The sequence below is a fragment of the Anguilla anguilla genome, chromosome 3, assembly GCF_013347855.1.
Source record: "Anguilla anguilla isolate fAngAng1 chromosome 3, fAngAng1.pri, whole genome shotgun sequence".
In the NCBI taxonomy this organism is placed as follows: Eukaryota; Metazoa; Chordata; class Actinopteri; order Anguilliformes; family Anguillidae; genus Anguilla; species Anguilla anguilla.
This window is the reverse complement of record NC_049203.1, coordinates 60,187,774-60,205,627: the sequence shown is the minus strand read 5'-3', so window position 1 is coordinate 60,205,627 and position 17,854 is coordinate 60,187,774. Positions and strand designations below refer to the sequence as shown.

The 17,854-nt window shown below is 45.4% G+C and overlaps 1 protein-coding gene across 3 annotated transcripts in view; it reads left to right on the top strand.

Annotated features, from left to right (window-relative positions):
• The window catches only part of fgf13a (fibroblast growth factor 13a), a 105,718-nt gene that overhangs the window by 36,109 nt on the left and 51,755 nt on the right, over positions 1-17,854 (top strand). Inside the window, exon 3 of one of the 3 annotated variants that reach the window (XM_035410230.1) lies at positions 15,694-15,861. The exons of 1 other annotated variant lie outside the window; for it this stretch is intronic. In XM_035410230.1, coding sequence (XP_035266121.1) covers positions 15,694-15,861 — 168 coding nt within the window. The remainder of the gene's footprint in view (positions 1-15,693; positions 15,862-17,854) is intronic. One more of the 3 variants, XM_035410232.1, reaches the window with a different exon arrangement.

Below are 17,854 nucleotides of genomic sequence, written 5' to 3'. Positions count from 1 at the left end.
TCCTGGGGAAACTGCGCCCCTTTTACAAGGAGAGTGACAGATTCCATTTGCTCTCAGCGACCCAATGTGGCTGTCGGAGACATGTTCTGAGTTCACGACAAATCAGTTACTTCCTTGTTGTCTGTGTGGCTTGGCCTTGTCCTGAAAAGATGGGCAGTCCTGTCGAGTCCCCTCTGATGCACTCTGTCACGTGTTCAGATTCCAGGATGCTGTTTCCTAGGAAAGAAATGCGGGAGACCCAATATTTTTTTTCTGTTTTCACGGTACTTTAAGCCACTTATAACAGGCACACCTGGCAGTTGAACACATCCATTGCACAGTGTACAGCTGGTCTCATCTTAATCCCACCAACTGTATGCTGAGCTTGTTAAGTCTGCTCCCTAAATTAAGTGCTCAGTTGTGCCAACTGCCAAGCTTATGTACTTATCTGGAGCTGACTGCATTCAGGAAGGAGACTGGCAAGCAAGATGTCATGCAGTATACCCTATACACCTTGCTTATATGCAGTATATGCATTAATGCCATATCACACCTGATGGTACCATATTTATATGCTTTTTTGAATGCCATAGGGAAGTATATGTGTCATAAACTTCATAGGTGAGGCATACTGTATAACTGACCACACCCACCCACTCCCCCCACCATTTATCTTTAAATCTAATTATAAAGTTGGAAATTCATGTACAGCAAACACTATGAGGCAGTATGTTAACATAATGTGGTTATGTTTAAAAACACGGTCATTTTCAAATTCTTTTTAAATGCCTTTTTACATGGCCATTGCAATTCAAAGTATGAATTCTTAACAAACCAATGTACGCTTTTATTTATTTATACATCCTGTGTGTGTTGAATTAAATGGCTAAATGGCAGCCAGTGTAAGTGGACTGCAGAGCTGTAGCCTGCTCACGTGTAATTTCAAACAGCAGGGCATCTGCTTCCTGGCATGTGCAGGGAATAATGGCTGTCTGGAAACGTCATGTGGCCATTCTGTGGGGACCGAGTATTAGCTGTGCTCTTATTTTACATAATGCTTCTGAGAACACGCTCCTTCTGTGGCTCAGGTCAGCCCGCCAATGACAGATGGAAGGACAGATGTTTTTTCTGCACTTTGTGTGATGGTTTTGTGCATGGGTGTGTATTGCGTGAGGGTTTTTATGTTTTATATGACATTCAGATGTTATAGAAGGGCAATCTTTTAATATTTTTCTGCGTGTTCTGAAAAAAAGTCATAGAAGGAATCGCTCAACCCCTCGTCATCTTAATCTCTCTGCCTCTTTCTCTTGTAATGTCTTCTAGGATTTGTAGCTTTTCTCCAGGTCCGTTCTTTCTATTTTAATCCTAATTTGTCCGGAACATATTAATCTCTGATTTAAAGCAGATTGTGAGGCTTAGCAAAGCTTTATGAGGCTCTGTTTGATGACTTGTACCTATGGAACTATGGTGGGGCAAAGTGACGATGTTTGGACGTTATCACCATCTGGCAACTTCCAGACACTTTTTCCTTTATTATGCTGAAAGCTCCTGCCTCTCGTTTTCTCCTTACCCTCTTGATGAGTTGGGTGACTCTGTCTGCATATCTTAATGAGTTGTTGAGCTGCAAACAGAATTAAGGAGCGAGAGTTCAACACTCTGCTTTCCATCCTGGGTTTGTGTGCTTTGACCCTGCCCCCTCAGTGCAGTCTGCTCTCCAATCAGTGGGGGGAGGGATCATTCTTCATTTTCTACTCCTCTGGTTGATTTCAGTTTAAAATAAGCAACCAATCACATCACAAGAAATCAGGTGAGATGAGGTAATGGACTGCTTTAATTGGTCAGTTAACTGCCGAGTAAGACCAAAAACTAGTAGACTACAGTATGTGCCTGTTCAGGACTAGGGTTGGGGACCACTGGGTTCGTTGATCTCAAGGTTCTCCATGATACAGTGGATTAGCAGATCCGCTTGCCATGCGGAGGTGGGCAGCACTGCCCTGAGGAGACATCTCTTGTGTTTGAGCCCCTTTGCTGACTAGCGAACCCATACATGTGGAATGCAAAGGAGACAGTTTACCATGGGACAAAGGGAGCCAAGGCTCTGACCTAGAGATCCAATTGCTTCATTTCCACAGCTGTGAAAATGATGGAGACCTCAGATGGTCAGGATTTAGAGTCACACATTGGCACCTCTTTGTAAATGCGTGTAAATGTGGCTGTTTAATATGGCCAGGGCAGGGAGAGATCTGTGCCGGTGGGTCATAAGACCGACTCAAGGCCGGTCGATTAGCGTGACATCCAGCTCAGAACACTCGAACACGCCCCGATGTCACGTCCTTCACAGAGAAGGCTGTCTCAGCGAGCCGCCGACAGTTCAGCCCTGTCAGTTTTTACAGCCCCGCGGCGACTGTACAGGGAAGTGTCATTTGCGCACGTTCCTCATTGGTCCATTTGCCCCGGGCCGTTCGACGGTAATTGAAAAGCGACGGTTAAAGGTACGCCGGTGCTGAGAGAGCCAGCTTGCCCTCTTCCTGACCACCGAAGTGGCAGATGCATTCTGTACTACGCACTCAATGAGAGCTGGACGCTGATAGTTAGTGTGCTTGTGCGTGTTCCTCCGTTTGTCATTTAGAGTCTTGTCTTAGGAGCATCTTGTGTGTGTGTGTGTGTGTGTGTGTGTGTGGGGGGGGGGGGGGGGGGGGGGGGGGGGGCGGAGAGAGCAGAATGAGTGTGTTCTCTGTCGAGCTCTCCTCTCTCAATGTCTGTGTGCCTTCTGCTCACGAGAAAGAAAAAAAAAGGCTCTCACTGTAGGTGGGAAAAGAGTAGGAGGAGAGAGGGAAAGAAAGAAAAGGTGGGTGGGACAGTGAGAGGAGGCCAGTGAAGTAACCACGATAAGCTGTTTGGAACATAAGCAGTGATGGAGGGGTATTTAGAGCATCTCCACATGTAGGAGTCACTTTGTTGTAACGTGGGAAATTTTGTAAAGGCAAAGTTTCAGCATGTTTTTTTTTTTTTTTTTTAGTATTCATCAGAAGTTTGCATTCTTGCTCTTTTTCCTGACACTACACCTGTTTGTCAAGCATCTGACTGTCAAGAGCGTCCCACAGCATCACAGTCCTCCCGCTCAAAGATTCATAACGGAGGGCTTTAATTATGGATTCATTGGGCTACATATGGGAAGCTATTCATATCCTGTTTGGTCCCGTCAGCTGTTCATCGCAGTCAATATAATCTTAGCAACAATCCAAATGAATGCTATCGTCTGCCCCTGTTCTATTCCCCTCTGTTCTTTTCCAGTGTGCTCAATTGGCTGTGCTGTATTTCACCCTGCACCCTGTTTAATTGCTGTGGCCACTAGCCTAGTTCTCGGTGTTCCTGGGCTGTGTACATGAAGTTGTCCCCAGGTGGTAACAGTGACCCATGGGTGACTTCTACCAGTACACGCTCATTAGTTAGGAGGCTTTGTAGTTATCAACATTGTAAAGTTTCTCTTTTTCTCTCAGGAATGCTTTGGCTGACACAGAAACTAGTCCCACTACCGATGAATGAATGTGGTAACACTGGGGGAATGTTGTCAGTCTTGTTAGAATTGAATTTGTATTTCCTTGCCCTTAATAAGTTTACATAAAACAAATAATGTACATATAAATATAGAACAGTAAGCACTGTGACATTAAACATCAGCCCATACAGCGATTTGTGTTGCTTATCTGTCTGCCACTACTTCAAGGCACTATTTTTGTAACTCTTTTTGCATCATTTATAATCAAGACCAGTAGTATCATGATGTTCAACCTTCACTGATTAAAAAGTGCTGATGTTTTAAAGAGATGGAGGTATACTGACGCAAGGTCAGTGTAGGCGCTCTGTTCTCCTGAAAGATGGCTGGTTTAATGAGAATTGTTATGTGTCAGAAATGTAGCAAGTTCCTGTGCGTATGCCTCTTGCTGATAGGTCATAGAGCTGAACTTAATGAGTTTGGAAGTTCTGAGTCAATAACATTAAAGGATGTTTGATCATCGCACTAGGAGCAGTGCCAGATCTTTTGTGTGCTTTGGACTTCATTATTTAGAGGGCTCTGGCACTCTCCATAGCCTTCCTGAGGCAGGTTCAGTTTTTTTGTGGTGTACAAATCTTCGAGGGGTGATCAGTCAAGTTCTTCTGACTGACCTGCCTTGCTTTCCATTGGTAAAATGTCTTCAGGATGCCATTTTTTTGTCTGTGTTTTTTTAGGTTTTCACTGTTTATTTTGGTTGAATTTACTTAGCAGTTTATATTTCAAAACTGAAATTCATGGGCATTGCAGTTTTATACTTCAGTCCAAAGGATAAATATTGAAAACAACACCGCAAGGTTGATATGAAAAACATAAAATATATATATAATATTTAACATAATAAAATTTCAGTAAAATAAGAAGAATGTTATTGCTTGTATTTAAGAAAATTGTTGATGGACCTGTCCAGGCCACTAGCTGTGTTCAGTTACAGGTGTCACAGTAATGAAGGCAATAGAGAACAGAAAGGGGGTGTACCTAATTATACGGTGACTGGCGCATTGATGTCAGCACTTCTACATAAAGACCTCAGTTCTGTATATGGTATTCCAGAGATTTCACAGCTGTGTGCTTTGAAGGTAAAAACACCTGTCATGGTTGAGGCTGTGGCTGTCCATCATTTGTTGTCAGCTACTTCTTGCGAATCGCGTGGATTCTCATGTTTTCTACTTGTTCATTTTGTGTGTCCCAGCTTTCTACATAGATACTCTTTGTTTTTTGTCTGCTTCTCCAAGCCCTCTGTTTGTGTTCTCTGTTACAGCCCTCCCAGACACAGATTTAATGATGGCATAGTTAATCTTGCCTGCAAGATCCGGATGGGAAGCTTATACTGTACACAACATGGCCTTTTTGCCATTCTCTTTTAATATTCTTCTTTTTACTTTTTAATATTTCATGCTGTTTGTTTGTATTCAACTCGGCAGCAAACGCTTTAAACAATGCTTTTGCATCTGTTAAATATTTCATGCGGGACCAAATGTTAGGTTCTCTCAAGGCTTCCAGTTGCGGGTGCGTTCTGCGTGTTTGTGTGGTGTTGTGTATGCGTGCGTGCGTGTGTGTGTGTGTGTGTGTGTGTGAGTGTGCATGTGCGCTTTCGTGCGTGCGTGTTTGTGTATGTGCGCATATGTATATCTGTGTGCCTCACATTAATAACGAATGAGTAATGTACTAGACAGAAAATTGGCCTCAGTGAGCTTGTCTTCTGCAGTGGCTGATGTCCATCACAGATTTATGGGCTCGAAGCAATAGTGCTTTTACAGTTGATTATACTGCGTTAATGCCTTGGAAAATGGGATGCATTTCACTCGCTGATGTACAATAAGTGTCAAACAGGGATGCCATTAAACTGTACAGAACACCTGGCTGGAAACAGCCAAGTTACTTTGTCTGTTATTACTCAAAGACAGGGTTTAAAAGGCCTCATTTGGTTCCTGCAATGAAGGGTAATGTATGAGAATCACTGGAACGCACGTGTGCGTGTCTGTGCCTCTGTCTCCTACTCTTTCATCTCTGCGTGAGTGTGAATCGGCTGCTCCTGGTGGACGGGCCCCTGCATGGGGGGGGGGGATGATGATGTTGATATGCAGGTGTGGAGGTGGGCCCGCTGTTACCGTGGCAGCCGCAAGCAGGGAGAGCAGGCGCGAGACTGATACACTGGTATCACTAAGCATGCTCCTCTCAGGCTGGGCCCAATCAGGAGGGACCTCACTCGCCTCTCCGAAATGCAGTCATTAATGTGCTCCTGCACGCCACTCATTGTGTTTCACAAACACCCCCGAATTCAGATGAGCAGTAACAGCAACCGTTTTTTTTTAATTCTGGATTCTTCTTCTTCTTTTCTCTGAAGCATTTTTAGTGGATGTTTTTGTGGACTATGGATATTGACAGCTGTCTTGTTTTAGTAATAGTAAAGCCATCCTTTTGATTTGCTTTGTTTCCTGCCCTCGTGGAGGTTCCTGGCTGTCTGGTAGCCAAAATCTCCAGTAACCTGCTTGCCTTCCCAGTGGGGTGGGGTGGGGTGGGGGGGGGGAATCAGAGACTCCATTTCTAAAAGAGAGCAGCAGGGAGGCACCCCCCAGGAGGGTAATGCTAACCCATGTAGACTTTTCTCATCTTGCTGAGCTGTATTTTTATTCCCTTCCAATGCTGGAGTGCAAGTAAACAAGAGAGCTTTTTTAGCACCTCTGCGGATGACGATGCCTTAACTGGAACATAACACACCTACACAGGTGTTTTAAATACTGTTGTGCGGAGATGGCCCTGAAGCTTATTATTCCACAATGAGAACGGGTGGACAGGTTCTCTCCACAGTCAAATCTAGATCAAGAACTCCAAAACTGGCTGTGCTTTTGAAATGATTTGCATGCAAATTTGTAGGACTGAGCAGACTGCAAATAATATAATCAGAGCCGTGTTGATCATCGAGAAGTGCCTGTCCCAGAACATTTGAGACAAAATGAATATCAAACTGCCACTAGCACCATTGTTGCAGATGGCTAAGCAAAATAAAAGAAAAAAAATCAATCTTTAAAGCTATTTGGAAAACACAAGGCAACCAGCAGATGTGGAATTTTATTAGATGGGTGACAGTGAAACAGCCGTATAAAACCCTTGGGGTTTATACATTAAGCTGCCTAGTAAAATCACCTGCATTGTTGTTTGTAGACATCATATTTTACGTGGTTTACAAGAATGCATCCCCATGATCTAGGTAATCTCTTGAATAAAATGGAATATGCTAATGCTAATGCTCTGCAATGCTGCTGTAACCCTCCTCTTTCAGAAACATGTCAGTGTGCTCGTGGCTTTATTCAGTTCTGCATCTCCAAATATCTGTTCTCTGCCATCTTTTCATCATGTGACAAAGCATACCTGCTTTTAACCGAACATGTCCATTTGATTTTGGCTGCTACAAAGGTGACACATGATTCATGCCCAAGGACGTTTTCAAATTTCAAACAGTCAGATTTTCTTTTGTCTTGCGAGGGAGTTACCCAGTCACACTCCTGTTGTGGTTGATCATTGTTAACGGTTTGTGTTTCATTCTGGTTGGTAGCTAGCTGGTCTATTTTCCCATACTCTGCCACAGACTGTAGAACGTGATGGAGGAAGGGCTTTGATGCTATTGTGGCGTTGTCCTTTGACTGACTTTGCTTTTGCAGTAACATTTTAGGCATCTCTCTGAACCTGAATCCCACTTGGGATGCAAAGTTGTGGAGCGTGAATAGCAGTGACAGTACAGTGGTAGTACACTGCCATCGATCTGGCCATGAATCTCCTTCCTCTTGTAGCTAAGAGCTCTATTGCTCTGTTGGTTGCTTCCTGAATTAATAGACCTTGCCGTTTCATTCTGGTCTCCTCCTGTGTCTTGACAAAGCAAACAATGCAGTATAGATTTTATTCTCTCTTCGTTTGTGTGTTTTACGATGGCAGGATACGGGACCTCCTCCCACCCACTGCTGTGGCCCTGACTGGTGCAGATCCCCGTATTCCCTCTGGCGTGAGCACACACCGCCAGTCCGCATTCAAATGGCGGAGCGGTCGGCTGGAAACCTGGCAGCACACACAGTCACGCATCACCGCGCTTTGGCTTCGCAGTAAACATTCCGTACGCGGAAAAACACCGCCTTTAAAATCGCATGGAAATACCGTTGCTGCTCTATAATTATATAGCGGCTTTCGTGTCATCGAGTGAAAATCGCCACTCGGTCATGTTTGGAAATCTGACGTGTCATATTCAGATGCATTGGATCATCAGTTTCTCTTCTTTTGTGCCGGGTGCAGGTTGGAGGTTTTTATTTCCAGACGGCCTACTGCCATTGTACTCTTGAGCTAAGTACTTTATCTGAATTCTTGCAGTAAATACCCAGCTTTACAAAGGGACTGCTGTGGATAGGAACAAAATGGTTAAATGTATTCTGCTGTGTATAACATACCTGTAAGTTGCTCATTAGTGGGGTTTTGCCTGAATCGCTCAAGGCCCAAACACTTCATTATCCTCGCAATCCTCGGTGGGTTTGGCTGGTAATATTGCGCTTTATTTAATGTGAAGCTGACTACGAGGTTGTTGAGTTTCAGCAATGAGCTCTCAGCAAATCCATTCATCACTGAACGTCAGGTGCTCAAACTGGCAGGGCCTGCTGCTCCTATTCACTGCTCAGATCAGTGTTTATCCGGAAAGTGTCAGTTTCTGCTTCTCGGTCTCCTGCCTTATTGTGAGACTGATTAATCTTGATTAAAGCTTTGATTTGATTGCACTTAGAATCAGGTGTGTGGGTGATTATGGCCTCTCCGCCTCGTCTAATTGTGTCATTTGCGCTTGTGATTGACCTTCCAGTGTCAGCGTGTTCTGGAAAAGGTCCTTCTGTGAACAGAAACGTGAGCGTGGCGTTTGTTTTTTCTGAACTAATTTCCTGGTGTAAATCTGGCAACATCAAAACAGTGCTTATAGGTTTGAAAATTCCCCGCCAAAAGGTCTCCTCTCGTTCATTCTTTATCTAACATTCTGGGTGACGCATTGAGGATTTGAACCCTCATTTGCAATAGTACCGAGATACTGTACAACGATTCCAAGAAATTACAACCGCTCTCTGCTTTGGCCCACTCAGAAAAGATTTGAAGAATGAATCTTTCTTCTGAGAGCAGGGCCTGGATAATTTGGCTTGGCTGCGCTGTTATTAATAGCAGACGGTGCTCGTTGAAGGTAGGCCTAATGTGCACATTAACTAAAAGACGCGCCGGAGTCCTTTCCAATCATCGGAGCCTTCAGTCGCTGGCTCGCTCGGAGAAGGATGGGCCGGGGGAGAGCCATCTTGATTCAATTTCAGTCAGAGCACTGTTCAACACACGGTATCTGGTTTCTGCAGAGATATCGATATGTTTCTGTGTTCTGGGGAACACAATCCAGTTATGACATTTCTGTGGGAGCCAAAAGAATGGCTTGACCAGGACATAAATGATCTTATTGGTTCTTGGCTTAGTGACTTTTATTTGCTGTAATTTTCTCCTGGTGTTAAATGCTACTGCTGCCACAGAGCTTAAGGCCCTAAATTTGCCTACATTGTATGCTTTGTTTTTGAGCTGACATTTACATTTCATGTAAAGATTAAAGCATGGTCAGGGTATACCTAGATCAGCACTCTAAGTATGTGGATATGGGCCCGGGTCACCACGGCCCCGTATGGGCCAGGGTCTGGTGCTGGGGGTGGAAAAGAGTTCAGTTGTGATGCGGGCACTGCAACAGTAGTCAGGGAATCGTGTCTACAAAGTGAGGCCCCACTTGTGTCCTTGACCAGGTAAAGCACTGTTTTATCTGAACGTCTCATCTGGAGAACATGCAGGTCTCTGGATGTATGTCAGATAAGGAAAAGAAAATGACATTCGCAGAAGGTCATTGTGCAAGTAAAACAAATGTCTGTGGGCGGTCCCATTTTCAGGTAATGTTCCGGAAACGACATTCACTTCACCTCCGGGGCTCCTCCTCCTTGTAATTTAGCCATCAGTCTGTACCCAGCGTAGGGACAGATACGCCCCCCCTTCACTACCCTGCACTCAGCCTGCAGGCTCCCCATAGCAGCCCTGCCTCCTGGTGTGTAATACTGGCTGTGTGGTGCTGACTGAGCCTGTCAACCTGGGCCAGTTTTTGCAGATTTCACGAGGACACCAGGGTTAACACCACTGCTCTTTCAAAGAGTGTCATCAGATCTTTAATTCTTTGAAGAGTAGGTTTTTTGCAATGTTCTATTATTTTAAAATTCTAATTGAATGTTCTAGAATGCCTTTGATTTCAGTTACCAGTAGTAATAATATATTGTTACATCAGCTTTAGAAGGTTCCAGTAAGGTTCAGCTATATATGTGATCTTACACATTAAAGACCATGGTGAGTCAGGACACTGGTATAATGTCTCATCTGAAAGACAGCATCTCCTGCAGTACAGTGTCCATGTCACTGCATTGGGTTATTGCTTTTCTTGCTTGGGCCAGAGGGAAGAGTGCCCCCTTCTGGCCCATGAACACACATCCTTTCCCCAGTGCTGACTAAGCCTAGTCCTGCCTAGCTTCAGCAGTTAGCCATGAGAAGGATGCAGGCTTGCAGAGCTGGTAAAATGGAGGTGTGGTTTTCCCAGGCTGTTATGCCAAACAGTCAGAGTAGGGATGAGCGCACAGTGGTGAATGAGTGCCGTTGATGGGTATTTGAATGGACTGTGAGAGGAGGGTCCTAGCTGTGATGAGAAGACCGTGTTGAACTGTGGTGTTCAATAGACATGAGCAGCTCTCACTGAGAGTCTGCTGGATACTGCTTTGTAAGCAAAGCTTCTTTCCTTTCCTGGCTGTGGATATAACACTGACATAAGGATCAACAGAAGTTTTTTAAAAAACAGAAGTTTTGAAATACCTAACCCTCAAGTCCACACATTTGCACTGTGCACGTGTGTTCAACAAGGCAATTGTTTGATTACATTTGTGGTCATATTGTACTTTTTTTCTGTTGGGCACCAACACTAATCACCTTCCTGTTACCATTCATACCTGAGGGACCAGGGACCTAAGCAGTGCAGTGTCCGTTGTTTCGGACACTGGTGGAGAATTAAAATGGCCGCCGTCTCTGGTGATTTGCTCACAGCGCTGGTTATTAACTCTGGCTGACCTGTAGTTCAGGGGATGCTGTACGATGCAGCCCTTCACAGGGGAGTCCGTCAAGAAAACAGGGGGCTGCTCTGTTTACTGCTAAGCCACGGCTATCTCTCACCATGAAGACTGAACATTGATCGCCTGCACAGCTTTGTGTGGCATGGTACCTTTGGGCTCCAAAGTTCCTGATAACCCTGAGATGACTAGCATTGGCAGAGAAATCTAATATAATAAATGTAAGCCTGAAAAAAGGGTGTGTGCTGTACCAAAAGACCTGTACCAAATATATATTTGAAAGGCTAACTGTTTCTATTTTGCTAAAATGTGAAAATAGTCCTGCAGATAAACTGAACATGCTGCTAACCAAGACAAGCATGTCGGCTGTGATTCTTTTAAAACAGTCTGTAATCTGCAGGAGGTTTACTGCTGTCTAGTGGTTGAAGCTTTTTATGTAATTATTAGATGCAGGTATAGTGATTAGAAAACAGTGGTGAAGATAATGAGGTAAGAGAAGCAGAGGGAGAGAGAACTGAAATCTGCTTGCTCATTGTCTGCTCTCCAGAAAACATCAAGTTCACCTCGTCTCACAGGTACCCGCAAGGTGACTCATGCCCAAAATAATATAATATCTTGTGACTTTGCCAAGTGCAGTATAGAGTCCCAAGTGGCTATAGTGTAGATTCAAACACTTAAATTGCTGGAAGGACAGGGCATTTTTTAGGCATACATTTTAAGGTTAAATAATATGCAGAGCATTGTCCTTTGTAGCCCTCATGCAGTTTTTTTGCCGTGTCATGTAAAATTTAGGACGTGCTTTTGATGGATGTTATGAATGATTAATGTTGTTAATTAAGTTGTGCAAATCGGGACATTTGACTTGAACATCTTTTTATACCGTTTACAGTCTTTGACCCCAGTCTGGAGGCACGCTTTGCTCTGAATAAGTGATCTGCTGATGTGTCATTATTCAAAGCCTGACATTCCCAGGTGAAGGTGTCACGCTTGTCATTCAGTTCTGTCTGTGTAGAGGTCATAGAAAATGACATCTTACATTTTAAGGCTAGAGGCCACTCCCATCACTGCCCATCCTGTTGATAAAAAGTTACCCTACACACCAAGAATAAAACGCAATATTATTAGACTTCAAGTTAATGTGCTTACCTTGGATTTTTACATAAGACCACATGAATACAAAATATATTAACTGGTTTAACTCATTTGGTTATGCTGTCGTGTAGAGTGAATATATCACTATATTGAGTTTGGCTTTTGAGGAATTCTGACCCTCTGACAAATCCCAACAAGTTAATTTATGCTCTGTTCCATTAATTTATAGTGAGCTCTGTGAAGTTTCTGGTATCAATATGAAGTGAAGGTTCCACCTGTTTCCCCTGAGTTCTGTTCACAAATCAAAATGTCGAATGGACAACATCATTGAATGATTTAAAAATGTAAGCCCCTCAGCTATCTCCCCGTTCTTCCTCTGAGCACATGAGTTCTGGGTGGAATAGTTATTTGAAATACATCAGCCATTTAGGCATTCCTTTGAAATCCCTCCAGATAATTTATGTTTCTGGAAGAAAAATCTAAATTCACCGGTATTCAGTACACAGTTCTTCTTTCTTTTGATTGTGTGCTTTGATTTGTAGAATGTTTTGATTTGTGGACTTCGTAGCATGGCTCCCGAATAATGAAAAGGCTGGATTTTATGTGGTAGTGTGCCCAGTTACAGGCAGCCCTGAGTGCACAGAATCACACAGTTGCGTAGCTGAGAAATCACTCCCCTCCTGGCTCGACGGCGCAGTCGTTGCTTTTCAGCACCACGGACAGCGGCATCCGTCCCATCACGGGTCTGATTGCGGTGGCAGGTCTGCGGTGCGTACATCAGGCCCGCTCGTACCTCGGACTGACACCTCGTCCCCAGTGCCATCACTGATGGGGCAGCGGGGGGGTGTGGCCCTTGCCTCCACCCACCCCAATCCATCAAATTCCCTTCTCCCTCGGGCCCGAATGCACACTCTTCATCACGGCTGCCAGCCGGTGTGGGGGGGGGGAGCCTTGACAGGATGTGAAAAACCGCTACACTGGAATCTCGCCGGCGTACCTTCATCATCTTTATTGGCGCTCACGAGCTAGCAGTTAAGGCTGTCGTTAATAACCGCGGATGACAACATCGGCCGTTACCTTTCCAAAACGGGGGCTGCCTCGCTCGGCTCGGCTCGGCTCGGCTCGGCTCGGCTCGGCTCGGCTCGGCTCGGCGGGAAACGGGGGACTCGGACTGAGGCGAAGAGAGGGGGAGAAAGCCCTTCTCAGAGTGCGGTCTCACCTGCCTCTGTGGCCATGCTCTCAGCAGGATGGGGCCCTGCTGGGTCTCCTCCCTCTCACAGCGCTTGTGAACTGGGACGACTCGGCTGAAAACGCGTATTTTAAGTCCGGCTGACAGCCGATTCCGGTCTTCGTGCAGGAGGAACCTCAGAGCTTTCAGCTGATGAATGATCTCCGTCTTTCTCCTGTAGCAGAGCGACGGAGAGACGGAATGTTCGCTCACTCAAGCAGGACTGTGAAGTGTTTTTATAAGACGAGGTTGCCTGTCATACTCATGAGGTAGTGAGCAGGATAAATGCGCGCGTGTGTGTGCCAACTGAAAGAAATATCAGACTGGATTGAGCATCTCATCTGAGAATGCTCTGAAATTCCACATCCTTGGGGCCCATGGTGGGGCTCAGCACTGCTGCCAGTGGTCCTATGGGTCTATTGGTCTATCACTCTTCTCTGTCACCCAGTTCTTCTTTCTGGCTCTTTTCTTCTCCCTGTCTCTCACTCTTTCTGTCTCGCTTTCTGCCTCTCCTCCACTTTATCTCTCTCACATTTTCTTTCTCTGTCTGCCTCTGTCTATCTCTATCTATGCAGGCATCAGCGTGAGTTTGCGGTGTTTGGCATTTATGCCAATGTTCTTGGAGGTGCAGAACAATTGCATAAAACATTTCAATAAGTTTTAGTGTTGCTCCTGATTCAGCATTTCATCCCGATAAATATGTACGGCGCAGTTGAGTTGAATTATCAAAAACACAGAAGTCATTTTTAATCATTTTTGTTTGCCTTACAGTAACTGTCAATCAGACGCTCGAAAACCAGCACATAATGATGTACCGAACAAAGTACTTTTTCGCATTACATCGGGCTTGTACGTCTCTATTCTTTGGAAAAAAAATGGGAGTGCAGCCAAAGCTACCGTGTTTCACAGAGCAGTAAATTGGTCCCGGTGGAGCGGGTGCACACGCGCCGTGAGGAGGAGAGTCGCAGCGGGGGCTGGGGGGGCGCGTTCGCTCGCTGGCAGACCAGCCAGGCGCAGGCCAGCTAGTCTATTTTTTACCTCCATTCATGCTTCGCTTTATTTATGGTCTCCGGCCTAAAAATAGGGTTCCGTCAGAGCTGGCTGGCGGACGGAAACGTCGGCCATTAAAAACCCTGATTTGTAACGAACGAGTAGGCGTGATACGATGCTTCCCGCACAGGTAGAGCTGTTTGAGGCCTAAACACAGCCCGCCAATCAAATCACGCGCAGAGCCAGGGAGCACCGTGATTGGTTGTTTGTTGAGCTGCTATGGGGGGGGCGGGGGGTGACCACGGGCTGTGAATATTAATTTTATTATCATCGACTTTCAGAAGTTTCATAAGGATGTTACTTTAAGTGTTAATTAAAACTGCTGCTAGACATAAATTGATCAAAGCTGCTATTTTCTCTGTAACTGTTTCTCACAGGAACAATGTATCCACATTATTTATAGAAAATTCTATTACTGTAAAAATGAAAATTGACACCACAAAATTGATAGAAACAAATCGGAATGGATTGGTACAATATTCAAGCACCTGGAAGAACATTCGTTAGTCTTGCAGATTTTGAGATGAGAATGTGCCAGTACCAGCAGAAAGCAGCTGAATAAAGTCTAAGGCCATGCGAGAAAGCACTATAAACCTGTGTTAAAAACTGATGTATCATTCATATTTTCTTGTTTGAAACTGAATGAATGCAGCAGATCTGAGTCAAGTCACTGTTTTCACAGAAATCCAGGAAGTTCTGGGGAAGCAGAAAGGGGAACAAGACATTGATAATCAATGCCTCAGAAGCCATAGGATGTGATTACGTAATTTTTACAAAACGTACTTCCCCAGGAACTCCACCCGTGAGCCATCTGCATCTCCCAGGATTGGTTAAAGATGGTCGATAAATTTGTGCTCGTGAGATTCCAGAAAACATTACCAGCTTTCGGCAAAAAAATATTTTAAGAAAGATATTGGTCACTGGCTTGTGCATGGCCTGCCATTTGCTTCCTTTGTCCAATGCCCCCCTCTCCCACCCAAGAAAGGAAACAAAACCTGCTTGTCTCCATCCTTTCCCAAAAGTTGCTCTGCACCGGCTGTGGGCTTGGAGGTCTCCTGAATGGGACTGCCCCTGCTTTGCTTCTCTACGCTCAATCCCCGCCACACCCCCCCCCCGACCGCACGCCCACGCTCGCCCCTGAGTCTCCCTCTATTCCTTTACCTCGTCCTCCGCAGATAAGGACGTCCTTCTCTTGTTCTGCCTCAGCTGCTGTCTGCACCACGTCTGCATTCTATCCGATTAAAGCCATTTCTTATTGTTTTATCATATACTGATGAGTTTGATGTTTGGTGTGCTTAACGTTTTCTGTTTCTCTCTTTATCTCTCTCTCTCTTGCTCTTTCCCTCTCTTTCTCTCTCTCTCTTGCTCTTTCTCACGCTCTCTCATTCTTTCTCTCTCTTACTCTTTTTCTCTCTCTCATCACTATATATACTCCCTATTTCTCTGCCCCTGTTCTTAAGGAATCAGTTCTCCTGTTGCTGTTCTTCTTGTTGTTGTTGTTGCTGATGTTGTTGTTGTTGTTGTTGTTTATTTCTCTTCTTTGCTTCTTTCTTCATGTTCTTTTTTCTTTTTCTTTTTTGTTGCGTTTGGTTGTGGAGGAGCTCTCTAACCCGAGTTCATTTTGTTATGTGACACGGCCGCAGTCCAGGATGACGATGCCCAAGGTACCCAGGAGTATATTATGTTGCGACAGGACTCCATCCAGTCGGCGGATTTAAGGAAAAAAGGGTCCCCCTTTCGCGCTAAGTGTCACGAAATCTTCTGCTGCCCTCTGAAGCAAGTCGTCCTCAAAGAGAGCGCAGAACCCCAAGGTTTGTTTGAAACAGATCCCTCATTTTTTTTACGTTGTGCCTTGCACTAATTTAGGTTTTTTTTTGCAAAAGCATATGGCCTGTGCGTGCTCCCGCGGGAGATGCCTTCCCCCGTATTGTGTGTGTGTGTGAATGTGTGGGTGCGTGCGTGTGTGAATGTGTGCGTGCATGCGTGCGTGCGTGTGTTAGTGTGTGTGCGTGAGAGCACTATGCTTGTCTTTAGGGCATGTTCCCCCCCAGCCCTGAGGCCGTGGATCTCGGGGTGATTTTGCTCTGAGACGCATGCGTACGCACCAGACCTGACCGGGAGACTGTGCAAACAGCACACGGAACGCAAGCAGTCACAGAATGCTGCTGCCGTTCTGTCCAGTTTAAACGCTTGTACTAAAAAATCAGAAATAGTTTTTTCATGCAGACCTGTGCATCTGACATCATTAATATGGCCTAATGGCAAAAAAAAAGAAAACAAACTGGCACGAAACGTAGCCCCTGCTTGCGACTCTGCCCTCTCTGGCTGGCTTTGCCCACGGTGCTGTTCCTCCTCTCTTCCTCTTGCCCCCCCCCGCCCGTGCTCTCCTGCGGCCCCTCCCCCTTCCCTGGCTTTCTGCACATTTTTTCCCGGCTGAGCCCCGCCCACTGCAGTCCCTCCCCTTTGTGGCCCCACCCACTTTCTGCCTGGTGCCTGCAGATGCACGGGGGTGGGGGGGGTGGGGGACGATGGGATGCTGCCTGGTGGTTAGGGTTGTGATGGAACAGGTGCGATTGGTTTGCCGTGACAGCCTGCATGCTGCTTCTGGATGCCCCGTAGAGTACTAAGGTTGAAATATGAAGCTATTTCCTTTTCAGACCGCCGGACCAGGTTAGTGGAATAACCGGTGGGTTGTGCGCTTTAATTCACGGCTGAGTCACGACTCGCTTACAGATTCCTCCCAGCATTCCTTCAGACACCTCTGTCAGGGGGATGTCTAAGCCCTATTTCTTGAGCCATTTTGTATGGTTCAGCAGAAGTCTTCTTTACTCTAGACTGCATTAAATAAAAATCGTAGTTTTTATTGATTTTCACGAATAACCATGTAGCCGAGGCCCAGATTCTAAGCCTATTGAAAGCATGTGTTCCGTAACCTTGTTTTCTGCAAACCTCACTGCAGATTAGGTTAAATAAAGGAATTCAGTAGAGACATCATTGCAATTGCAGATGTAAAAATGCAACACTTCACACTGCATTTCCCCACAACACCAAAAAAAGGGGCTCCTCAAAGCCTCAGGCCTCGTTCACGTGTGATAAGGTCACCTAGTGCAAGTCCCACATGCTCCACTTCAGCTGGGAGGAGATGACCAGTCAAGCTGAAAATGTAAGTTTTTTTTCACGATTTGTGGTCCCCTACCATACACAAGGTCCCATATTTATAAAGCATCACAGAGTTAGGAGAGCTGATCTAGGATCAGGTTTCTCCTGGCCATCCAGTAAACCTAGTCATCATGAGCTAAAATGAAACTGATACTGGATCAGCACTCCTGCTCTGGAATCCTTTATAAAAATATAGGCCCAGAACTTCTCAGCTGCTCAGGAGCAGAGAAGGGTGCAGTCTGTGATGAATTTCCACTCACACGACATGCACAGTTAATGAAGGACGCGGGCCTCAGTGCGCTGCAATGTTTGCGGGCCACTGAGGTTTTCTGCTGACGCGGCATATTGACGCATTTAAGAAAACAATCCGGCAGCAGACAGCGCGGCCCCTCCGGGGAATCACGCTTGGAATCACTGATCAAGGAAGCTGTAAATAAGGAGAGCTAATTAAGAGTCCAGCCTGACATGTTTTGTTGACGTGGAACATGCTCTGTCATGTCGATAGTTCTTTATCATTACGTGGCTAATCCTTGAAGGACACGCCCTCTGATCAGCCTCTGTGATGTCAAGGCTGGCTTATACTGCAGCTGCATTTTGTGTAAACCGTTTTCTTTATGAACTGATGTTTGGTTCTGTTGTAGCCTC